The sequence below is a fragment of the Vitis riparia genome, chromosome 6, assembly GCF_004353265.1.
Source record: "Vitis riparia cultivar Riparia Gloire de Montpellier isolate 1030 chromosome 6, EGFV_Vit.rip_1.0, whole genome shotgun sequence".
Taxonomy (NCBI): Eukaryota; Viridiplantae; Streptophyta; class Magnoliopsida; order Vitales; family Vitaceae; genus Vitis; species Vitis riparia.
The window spans coordinates 8,882,483-8,894,718 of NC_048436.1; the positions used below are offsets into that span (position 1 = coordinate 8,882,483).

Below are 12,236 nucleotides of genomic sequence, written 5' to 3' on the forward strand. Positions count from 1 at the left end.
ATTAAGTGAACCTTCTTGTCTTTCTTTATAGTAAGAACATGTGTGGAGTCACCGTACTAATTGACAATTGAGTTGTAGGGCTTATCGAGTAGTTCAACCTTTGGATCTCAAGCCTAGATGCACTAACAAGAAAGATTTTCTATATTTTGGCTATAAGGTTTGTTCTATTTAAAAGGCATTTTCATAATTATATAATGTTTCATTGTTGAGAACATCTTTTTTTATATACATAAAATTTAAGTTTTAAGATTTTAATTCAATCTCTAAAGCTATCAAATGGATTATAAAAATATGCCTAAGTTCATGAAGACTTTTGCTTGTTGTTTTCTTAATTTTGTCATTTATTAGAAAAAAAGATTTTGATAATATAAAATTTGATATTGCAACTTCTATTATTATTATTATTATGGTTTAAATTATAGTATTTGTGATATCGCATATTGGATATGGGAAAAAGGTTCCGACGTTATATAAGCATGAACTTATTTTAATTATGTAGCGTTTTAAAGTCGTAAAGATTTATTTGGGCTCAGAGTAGACAATATCTACAAGGTTGGGAGTGAATAATTACAAATGGTATTAGAGCCGATCCCAACCTCGATGTAAAGGTTTGTTCAACTCAATGAATGATATTTATCTATTTGCCCTGTAATTCCATGAAACACAACAAGGACGTTGTGCCGTATGAAGGGTATTTATGATATCCTATATCGGATAAGAGAGAAAATTTCTTACACTATATGAGTATGAACTATTAATCATAAAAATACGCTTTAAAATCGTAAAAACAATATCTATACAATTGTAAGTAAGTCGTTATATTCTTTTTGAGAAAAATTGCAAAGTACATAACATTTTACTAATTTTCTTTTCAAATTTCTTTTATGAAAAACTTCAATTTATTTCAAAATTTATTTACGCAAAAATAATCTCTTTCTCCTCGACGTCCATTTCTTTTTTATTTCAATTTCCATAAATAAAAAATTGAAAAAAATATGAGGCGTAAGGGTATATACCTCATGTTTTCTACAGATGGGACAAATTCATTTTTCCCATATTTTAGTGTGTTTTTCCAAGAAATTCAATTTCAGAATCTAAGCCCTAATGCTTCAAACACCAAAATCCTTCCCATTCTAAGTCGTTTCTCACCCAAAATTCACTCACAGTTTCTCTGCAATTGCGAAGAAGATTCGAGATGTGTGAAAAGGGGGCGATGATATCAGTGGAAGATGCTCTCCAAATAGTGAAAACTGTGTCTCAGCAGCTTTCACCAGTAATAGTTCCAATTCATGAAGCCCTTGGCAAAGTATTGGCGCAAGACATTCATGCTCCTGACCCTTTACCGCCTTTTCCCGCTTCTGTGAAGGTCGTTTTCTTCTTTTCTATCATCAATTCGGATTTTACTTCATAGTTATCAAATTTGATCATTTTTTCGGGAAATTTTGTCTTATGTTTTTCTTTTCTGTGACTGATTGAGGTGAGTGTAGTGAAGTAACTGGAAATTTTAGGCTGTTGTTTGTTATGGTATCTGCCCGAGTTGAAGGGTTGGAAATGCAATTTTAGAGATTTGAATCTTGGTTTGAATTGGGTGGCCCCGAATTCGAGTTCGTTTGAAATGTTTTGATTTTGTGGAATATGAAAATTTGAATTCAAGTGCTAGTGAAATCATACCGTCAAGAGCTGGAGCTTCCTGGCAACCTTAGGAGGTTTAATTATGGATGATCTGAATGATGCAGCCTTAAAGAATCTAAAGATGGTTTATTTTATTTTTCGTTTCTTTTTTAGCTGCAGCCACTTTTTTTTTTTTTTTTTTTTAATAATTTTATGTGGATTTTTTATTTCCTATTCTTTTGATTTGCTAATTCTTCTAGGTTCCCTCTCTTTAGAAAGAAAAAAAAATCCAAAATCCTTTAGTTTGGTTTATGATGGAAAATACCGAGAAAAATAAAATAAAATGACTTTTTTATTTTTTTATTTTTTAAATCTGTATATTTTAAAGGAGGAATGAGCTTTGTGAAGCATGGGAGAAACAATTTATTGAGCTTGAACCTTTTGTTTTCCCTTTTTAAATAAATTTTTGTTTATTTTGCTTCATCTTTTGTTTCCTTGTTTTTTTTCCATCTTTTTTTTTCGTTATGTTTTTCTTCAAAGTTTCTATGATCCAAAAGAGAGTTGTGATTTCTATGTTTTCTTTTTCTTTCCCTTTTTGTCTTTTTTGGTTCCAAGAAGTTTATTAGTACTTGGATGTAGTCAAATAATTTCAATATCATTGTTCTAGTTTTCAACGTGATTTTGTTCCATTTTATTATTTATTTATTTTTACTTTAGTTGAGTTATTTGTGAAGGAAAATCAAACCATCCTCTCATGATAAGGTGGCATTAGAATATGTAATGGAATACTTGAAAAGGGATGACTTATGAAATGAATTTACCACCAAAAGATTGAGCAATTCAAGCATCCAATGACCCTCTGAATTGGTATCCATTTATTGAAATTGTGATCTACATTGGGATTGTACATCCAAGCCAGTGTTGTCAATAGCAAAAGACAATGTCAAGGTGATAGGAATCCTTTTAGCCTAAGGTGAAAGGTGAAAAACAAAGCAATAGCCCAACTATAGTAAGAAAATAAAAATATACTCATACTTACCTATTCGATACTTAACCAATGTAAGTGTCATCTAACAAGCAACACTGTTAATATTTCATCCTCAAGGTGTCTTATAAAATTAATAAAATAGTAATAATTATTCAAAGTATTAAATATTATACCCCATATCATAAGAAATATCATATTGTTTAGAAAAATTCATCCTATTCAAATGTATATTCTAATTTTTTGGACATCTAAAAATCAGAATAAAAAGCAAAATAAGAGAATTACATCCTAGATAAGCTTTGGGCATCATCATAATAGTCATCATTGAAATTAAAATTGTCATTACTTCCATCAAGACTAGATTAATAGCGTCATCTCATTATCACTATGATTGATGATATAATATTTCATCTTATACTTTGTTTAATCTAATGTTAGATTGGATTAAATTACAATATAAGTATATTTAATTATAACCCATGGTCAAAGGTGACCGCCTCTATGCTTTGTGCCTTATCCCAAGGCGACTATCTAGGCATGGTTTCTCTAGTTTTCACTCATTTTGAACAGAGAGACATGTGGCTTCTCCACATTGACTTGAATAGTTTAACCTGTTCAGGGTGGTGTGAAGGCTCTGTTCAGATAGCAGACTTGATTTGTCTGACAGTTAGTTGTATGGGTGCCCTCTGTTTTTCTTGAACTTTAGGGCGTAGATTTTGTATTGGGCTGTGATTTGTTTTTCTTTTCCCTTTGCTTGCCTTTTAGTGCAATTATATACTCCTTGTGTATTTGGTGCACCTTTTACAAGCACTTTTATTATATATTTTGCTTTTTACCTATCAAAAGTCGACTTGAATACTTTAGCCACTCATGTTGTCTGTAATGCCACTGCAAGACATGCTGATTGAAAAATGGAAGAGAAATAAACTGAAAATAAAACAGAAATTATATTGCACTGAAACTATTTTTACAACCTAATCTAAGTTATGCTCAATAAGCTACTACGTCTATGTTCTGTACAATAGCTTCCATCCCTTTATATAGGGAAGGAGCGTCAACCTCTTTTGGCAGTAGGTGAGACTTAGATGGGATATTTCATCTTAGGTTAGTCAAAATGTCTCCTTATTTGCAACATTGGGTCTGATTGGTGCAGCTGATAGCAGCTTTTCTAGTCGCAGAAGATGGGACTTTGCAGTGACAACATAGGTCTGGCTTTGGCTTTGCTCAATTCATCTTGGGCGCACTGGTTAGGAAAACATTGATGGAAGTGGGTGAACTTCTCCCCTCCTTTGTGATGGTTCAGTTCACTTGGATGGACACAAGGCAGGTGAAATTGCCCTAGGTTTGCCTGGCTATGTTGTTTTGCATGCTTAGCTCAATAACTAAACTGAGCAAAGCAGATGGATGCTTGGGTGAAGTTGATCTCTTGCCCAGAGTGGCTTTATTCCCTTTTGAGCAAAGCTGCTTCTGTGAGCAGAATAAGTGGGTGAAGTACTCTATGCTTGGTTTGCCAGTTTGATGCATGGTAGACCATCTGCGCGAAGTGTGCCAATCCTCACTTCATCTTAGGCATAAGGAACCTATTGCTGCACAACTTCGCCAAAATTCATCAAACAATTTTGAAGGGGGGAGTAAACTAAAACACTTGGTTGTGGGGGCTTGATGATGCTCAATCTATAGCAGAATGCAAATTGTTATATTATCTTTGAAGTTTTTGTGAGGCACTCATCGGTAGCTGATTCTTTTTCATAAGTTCTTCCAGTGCTTTCTTACTGATTTTTTCTGCATTAAAGATAAAGATACAACCATCCTTCACCCTTGCCTACACTTATTTACAACACCTGTTTTCACCTCAAATTTATGTTGACCAGGCAATGTATGTCAAATTTATCTCAATTTTATGTATGTGTTGGATCACTAGAAGTTTTGGATGCACCTGTCCATTTCTTAACTTGCTTCCTTGGCTAGTGATACTCACAGTTTAAACTGGGTTGTGTAGGATGGTTATGCTGTAGTTGCTTCAGATGGGCCTGGTGAATATCCCATAATTACTGAATCAAGAGCTGGAAATGATGGAGTTGGTGTGATTGTGACTCCTGGAACTGTTGCATACGTAACAACTGGCGGTGAGTCCAATAATCCTGAATCTATATACATTTGTCTGTATGGTCATTATTATTTGTGGTTTATGTTCTGGACAATGTGCAAGTCCCATTGTCTGACATACCTATTTGTGATTACTCATGATTCAGGAATGTCTGAACTGTAGTATATGGGTAAATTTAGGTTTTTGGCTTGGAACCTTATGTGTAATTAGAAACCAGAAGAGAACAGTGTCTCATATAAACAGGCAAACAGGAGACAGGGTGGAAGGATTGAATGTTGAGTAAAGTTGTTTCTACTCTTCATATTGTATAAAGAAGACCCTATCTGTGCTTGATCCAAGGTTGTGTTTTGTAAGAAAGAGCAATTGAGGGCTGATTTTCTCTTGCAGATGCTCTGGGCATAAAAGGGTTTCTGACAATTTACCCAATTGCACTTATGGACATTGTGGGATGATAGGAATGTGACACCAGAGCTCAGCATTTGGGTGAAATTGGACCCAAATGCTATCATCTTCACACAGCAGATATGGTATGTTCTTCCCTGTCTTCTTCCCTCAAGCCCACCTCAGAGCCCTCAGTAAAATAACTGTACCTGGGATGAGCAAGCAACCTGCTGAAAACCTCCATTTTCCTTCATAATGATGTAAAGGAACAGATATAGGGATCTCTCTAGCCAAGATCTCTCATATATTCCTACTGAAAAAATATAGGTCCTGATCCAGCCCACCCCATGTATCTCAATTCTCAAACCCTTGCTCCTGAACAAAATATGATAATCCCAGTGAACGTGTCATATGTGTTTTCTAGCATTCTTAGAGCTAGCATATCTGCTCTGCTCTTAGAGGCACCACTCTGGTTGTCTCTTTGAAATTATTTAGAATGAATTTTTTTATGAAGTGGGTGGGAATTTTCATGTATTGAAATTCTGGGTTGGGGCATGGACAGAAAAGAATAACTCTGAGATGGTGACTTGCCCCATATATCTGGGATTAAGGCTTTGTTGAGGAGAAATCAGAGGTAGGATGGTTGAAAGGGTTGGATAAATCATAAAGCTACTCATGGAACATGCAATCATGGGTTTTAGAGATTAATGAATCGGATGGGTGTGATTTTCTTCCCTTTTGGATGAGGAAGGGGTGTTGAGGCTGGGGAATTGTGGGAGAATACTCTGCTCTGGTTGCCTCTACTAGCAATCAACTGCTTAGAAAGTTAGCCTAGGATCATCTGATTAGTACCCAATTAGGTCATGAGTTTGTAGGATTGCCTCGACAAGAAAGCTTTTGACTACTCATTAGCAAGTTCAATAAATAAACTAAAACATTTGTAAAAAATACTTGTTAACATGCTCCTTCAATGATTTTTCAGATCTATTATTGAGAATAAATTTTGATTGACTAAAATTGAGAAATCACAAAATTTAACAATTTGTATTTTCCAAAAAGATCACACAATCTAAATCCAGCTGAGTGAAGAGAGCAATTTTTATATGTGCAATGATTTAGGTTTCTTTTTTTTTTTTTTTTTTTTGATAGATAAACAACCAAATATATTAGAAAAGGCTAATAAGCCGCACGTATTTAGGTTTTCTTTATTTTGAAATGAAAAATGCCTTTTCTGTGAATTATTAACGATCTTAACTCTCTAATTAAATAACCAGAAAATATTTTGATTTGGATATATTTCTATCTGAATTGAGTGACATCTATTGCATTGGAGAGATAGATATTTAAGATGGAAATAGTTAATTCCATTGGTATTTTGAAAGTTTGTCCAAGACTTGGTTTTGTTTTCTAAATACTGCAAGTTAGGGTCCTAATATGTACTGGACTTGGCTAAGTCCAAGTTGGCTGAAAATTGGTTTCCTTTGGAAGATGTATGGATGTGCTTAAAGTGTGATGATTGAATCTAATGTCATGATTTGGGATGTGGTCTTATCTTAGGTTCCCCTCTAAGCAAGGATAAAAATATCGGTTTTTACGGATATATTGGTAACTCGATTTTACGGATATTGATCAAAACTCATAAAAATGTTTAGAAAAATTCTAAAAAAATGATATAAGAGGTAATAATGGACATTTTTAGGTGTTTTTTTAAAGAAATTTATATATGTATGATATAATTTATCATATCCAATAATAATATTCAAAATTTAAAAATTTATTTTATAGAGATTTATCAAATTTGGATATATTAAAAAACATAAAAAAATTGATGATATATGTATTTAGTATTTTTAATTTTAAAATGTTGATAATTTTATTTATTTTATATTTAATTATTATACAAAATACGTAATAACTAAAATTAATTTACTTACTATAATCAATATTTTAATTAATTTATAATATATATAAAAATGTATATTAATTTGTGTATATATAATTGATAATATGTATTTATATATATGGATAATATTTATCATATAAATACATAAGTGACATTTACCTTATGAATCTTGTACAGAATGTTTGCTTATGAGTTTAATATATATAAATGTGTGTCAAATATGTTATAAATAGCAACGTTGGCCTAGTGGCATGGTCGACCCATTTTGAACTTGAGGTCATAGGTTCAATCCCACGTCTCTACACCATCGAGTTGTTTTTCATTGCATCCTTGAAATGCAATCCCACATCGGTCAACCAATATACCAAAGTGTTGCTTCAAAGGGCCAGAATTGTTTGGTTGAGTTTTGGAAGCCAATTCAAAATTTTGAAATTCACAAAATTGATGACATACATTAAAATCACCGAAAAATTGGCAAAATATCTATATATCACCGAAATATCAGTGATAGAAACATGAATACAAGGAAATATAGGATGGTCGATATTTTAAAGGGTATTATCTTGTCGATACCCTTCAATAGATGGTATTTCGACGATATATCGCTGAAATATCACAATATTTTGATGATATAAATATTGCAATATTTTAAACCTTTCCCCTAAGGATGGTACAGAGTTGATATTCATTGCTTTAAGATGTTTTGGGGTGAGTCCCAAAGGTGTCGTGCTTTGGCATGGTGCCTGTTGTTCTATGTTGATTTAGATGGAGATGATGATGATGAGATTTTCTGGGATAAAAGGAGGTCAAATTAAATCCTTGTGGAATTATGTTCAATGTCTTCCTTGTGGGGGTTAGTTTCCACAAAGATTTTCCTCTTGGCATGATTTTGTTGGATTAGAGAGAGGCATGTAGTGGTATCACTTGTAGGACTTGGATTTTGGTTAATCAAATTTGAGAACTTTCACCATTGGGACCTCAAGTTTTTTGATGGACGTTCCATGAAAATTAGGGCCAGGTGGGGATTGGTGGGGTGCTTTGTGACCATCATGGTATTGTCATTAGGGCTTTGTCTAAGGCAGGTTTGACTATAGAGGCCTAAATCCCAGGCTTTGATAGAAGGCTTTCCTGAGGCTAAAATTTGTGGGGATTACTAACTTCTGAGAGGAAAAGGATTCAACTGTTATTAAGTGGGTTGCTCAAGGGAAAAAGGGAACATGGAGATGGGATATGTGGGCTTGGAAGATTCTAGATCTATTAAAATAGGTGGATTGGATGTTGAGGTACACCAATGAGGTTAGCAGATTGACTCACCAAGAACTTAGGTACTTGCTTGCTTTTATGATGTGCACAGGCTCACATCTTGCCGTGTTGTGCTGAAATTCCTTTGTTCTATAATTCCTTTCTAAAATTCAATGAAATGTCTATTTCTTGTAGCTTCTCAAAATAGGACACTGTGCTGCAAATTTTGGGGGATGATAAGTTATGCAGTCTTAGAGGATAGAATTACTACAAAAAATTAATGACTTTGTTTTACTAGGTTTGAGGGTTTTCATGCATTCCCAAACACTTCAAAGATCATAAATCTGTTAATTTGATCATCTTGTGCAAAATAAATGTTGGGGGTTTTCTGAAAATTATACCTGTGGTTTATTTTTTTAACCCAGACAAACCATCCTAATTCCATTCTGCGCATTGATTCCCTTCGATTTCTTTTTGGTCCCTTTTTTCTTTTCAGGTCCTATACCTGATGGTGCTGATGCCGTTGTCCAAGTTGAGGACAGTGAACTAATAAAAGATCCTTTAGGTGATTCGAAGCGAGTAAGGATATTGACACAAACCTGCAAAGGGGTTGATATTCGTCCAGTGGTATGGTTTGTTATGCCTGCAAGTTATACTGCAATGATGTTGAACTTAATTGTCAGTTTAATAAAAGCAACCTTATCTGCATCCAGGATGTCATATTGATTTTCGCAACATAGGTTCAGTGTTAATATGGGAAAACTTTTTGGAATTCAAACAAGTGCTTTGCACAAATGCCAACTCCTAAGATTCATTATGATACATAGTTTTTGCAAACAAATTTCCTCATTTATAGTTGGGACTAAGTTTTTTATCTTGGAACATTTTTCTTGATGGTGATATGCTATATTTTTTAGGATGATAATTAGTTAATGCCTTGATCCTATAGTGACTTTGGTGTTGTTCAAGTAAAAGAAGTTGAAAATTATATCAAGCATAAGGGAAAGAAACTACCTTAAAGTTGAAGAAATGCATCATAAACAAGCAGTTCAATTGTAATAATCCCCTAAAAGGCTATATGGCCTCACATACAAATATTGTAGTATGGAAAAAATAAAAGGGCTACATGTCCTCATATAGACATAATGTAACAACTCGCTCCCAATTGTACAGATACTGTCCTTTCTAAGTCTAAGGGCTCTCAAGGTTTTAAAATGTGTCTACATGGTTAAGAGAAACTTATACATATATAATGCTAGAAACTTATTTTCTCTTACAATCATCCCCCCATGTAGATAGGACATCCTTGTTGTGTGTCATAGGATTGCGGGGCTAAACAGACAGACACCCTTTATAGGCTAAACAAACTCCCACACTGAGGTTGATGATCAACTTTGATACCATTTGTAATAGCCTACTCCCAACCTTATGAAAATTGTTTGCTAGGCTCAAAGGTTTTCACAGCTTTAGAACGTGTCTACATGGTTAATAGGAGCCTATAGATATATAATGTTACTATATATGTATGAAATCCTTTTAACTTTGTAGATACGTTTTAAAGTTATGAAGGCCCTTGCCCTAGAGTAGACAATATCTATATGGTTGGAAGTGCTTTGTTACACATAACAAGATAAGGCAACCATGATTATTTGTCTTGCTTCACTGGATTCTATTCGAACTGATCCTCTCTAGCTTCAGATTTAGACCCCTTATGAAAAAAAAAAAGGGAAAAAGAAAAGGTATGATGGAGCAAACATAAGTCCATTGAGTAAAAGTATGATGTGCAAGTATTAGGGTTCTTAGGGTAATAAAACCATTTCCAAAACCATATGAAATATCTAATAGGGTGATAGTACTCAAATTTTCATGTGATCTCTTATAATATGCAATATGGACTAATTGGGCTATGTATTTTGAGTCATATTTCATCAAATCATGATGCCTATACATTGTTGTAATCCTCTACATCAACATAGTTTATAAGAAATCGATGTTTGACATTAGTGCTTCTGGAAAAAATAACTGACATCAGGTCCAACCTTGATTGCTATTCCAGAAATAACCATGCTACACTGCCTTTAGGTGTGCATGACAAAATTTCCTACAAGTAGTCAACATTCTAAAATTGTCAATCATGTAGCTATCAAAAATAGGTTACATGCCATGCCTAAAATAGTTCTAAACATGTACTTCATATTTGTGGTTCCAAATTCCAGGGGGTTGTGCCAAGGAGATCCACTCTCTCCCTACCTTTTTGTGTTGGGTATGGAAGTGCTAAGTGTGCTTTTAACAAGGGCTGTTGATGGGGGATTCATTTCCGGCTTTAGTCTTCGAGGGAGGGGGGGAATGGAGATGAATGTGTCCCATTTACTATTTGTTGATGACACTATTATCTTCTGTGAAGCAAGGCAAGATCACCTTACCTATTTAAGTTGGATTTTGGTGTGGTTTGAGGTAGCCTCTGGTCTTAAAATAAACCTAGCCAAGAGTGAAGTAATTCCGGTTGGGGAGGTTGAAGACATCAACTAATTGGCTGTGGAGATAGGGTGTAGAGTGGGGGCCCTTCCTACTGTTTATTTGGGGTTGCCCCTTGGAGCCAATCACAAGGCCACGGCTATGTGGGACGGGGTGGAAGTAAGAATGAGAAGAAGGCTAGCCCTTTGGAAAAGACAATATTTGTCAAAGGGCAGGAGAATTACCCTCATTAAGAGCACTTTGGCCAGTATACCTATTTACCAATTGTCTCTCTTTCGAATGCCCAAGCTAGTTGCAAAAAGGCCCGAAAAATTACAAAGGGATTTTCTTTGGGGAAGGGGAAGCCTGGAAAGAAAAATCCATTTAATCAATTGGGAGGTGGTGTGCACCCAAAAGGAGAAAGGAGGTCTAGGCATTCGGAAGATTGATCTCCTGAATAAGGCCTTGTTGGGCAAATGGATTTGGAGATTTGCCTTTGAAAAGGAAATCCTTTGGAAGAAGGTGATCGGGGTGAAGTATGGCTATGTGGGTTTTGGTTGGAGAACTAATGAGGCTTGCGGAACGTTTGGAGTGGGGGTTGGAAGGAAATCTTGAAGGAGTCGTATTGGTGTTGGGATAATATAGAGTTCAAGGTGGGAGAGGGGACCAAGGTTAATTTCTGGATTGATCAGTGGTGCGGTAATGAGGCGTTGTCCCAAACTTTCCCCCAGTTGTTTGCCTTGGCGGCCCAAAGGAACGCCTCGGTAAATGAGATGTGGGATTCTAGCCTTGGCCAAGGAGGTTGGAATATAAGACTCTCTAGAAATTCTAACGATTGGGAGCTGGACGCTTTAGGAGAGTTGTTTCATATGCTGAGGGACTTGAGGATTTCTCCTGAAGAGGATTCAATGATATGGAAAGGAGGGGGACACGGTCTTTTTCGGATTAGAGATGCTTACAAGCTGTTGACAGTCCCTAGTGCCATCACCTTCCCGAAAAAGAGTATTTGAGTGGACAAGGTCCCATCCAAAGTTGATTTTTTTGCTTGGGAGGCTACTTGGGAGAAGGTCCTAACTTTGGATAGGCTTCAAAGATGGGGCTAGCATCTTCCAAATCGTTGCTTTTTGTGTGGTTGTGAAGAGGAAAATGTAAATCATATTCTTTTACACTGTATAGTTGTAAGGGTTCTCTGAGAGATTGTCCTTGCCTTGTTTGGGGCTAATTGGGTGTTCCCAAAGACAGTCAAAGAGATGTTACTTAGTTGGAGGGGTCCTTTTGTGGGGAAAAAGAGGAAAAAGATTTGGACTTCCATTTCGTTGTGTATTTTTTGGACGGTTTGGAAGGAAAGAAATAGATTAGCTTTCAGGGGGGCCGCTCTAGCTATCCAAAAGTTGAAAAATTCTTTTGTTTGTAACTTGTGGAGTTGGGCTAGGGTGTATATGGGAGAGGAGTCCTCTTCGCTTTTAGGTTTTTTGGAATGGCTTGCCGTTCCTTAAGGGGTGGTGAGTGATTTGTTCATGTGTTTTTGCTTAGGCTGCTATGTATTCTTC

The 12,236-nt window shown here is 35.4% G+C and overlaps 1 protein-coding gene across 4 annotated transcripts in view; it reads left to right on the forward strand.

Moving 5' to 3' along the window:
• Positions 1-1,055: 1,055 nt before the first annotated feature.
• Positions 1,056-12,236, forward strand: part of LOC117916180 (molybdopterin biosynthesis protein CNX1) — a 34,295-nt gene continuing 23,114 nt past the window's right edge. For 2 of the 4 annotated variants that reach the window (XM_034832077.1, XM_034832079.1), the window contains exons 1-3: positions 1,056-1,366; positions 4,599-4,725; positions 8,729-8,859. In XM_034832077.1, coding sequence (XP_034687968.1) covers positions 1,196-1,366; positions 4,599-4,725; positions 8,729-8,859 — 429 coding nt within the window. In that variant the 5' untranslated portion in view covers positions 1,056-1,195. Of the gene's footprint in view, positions 1,367-4,598; positions 4,726-5,093; positions 5,234-8,728; positions 8,860-12,236 lie in introns of those variants that run through there. The other 2 variants (XM_034832080.1, XM_034832081.1) reach the window with 2 other exon arrangements.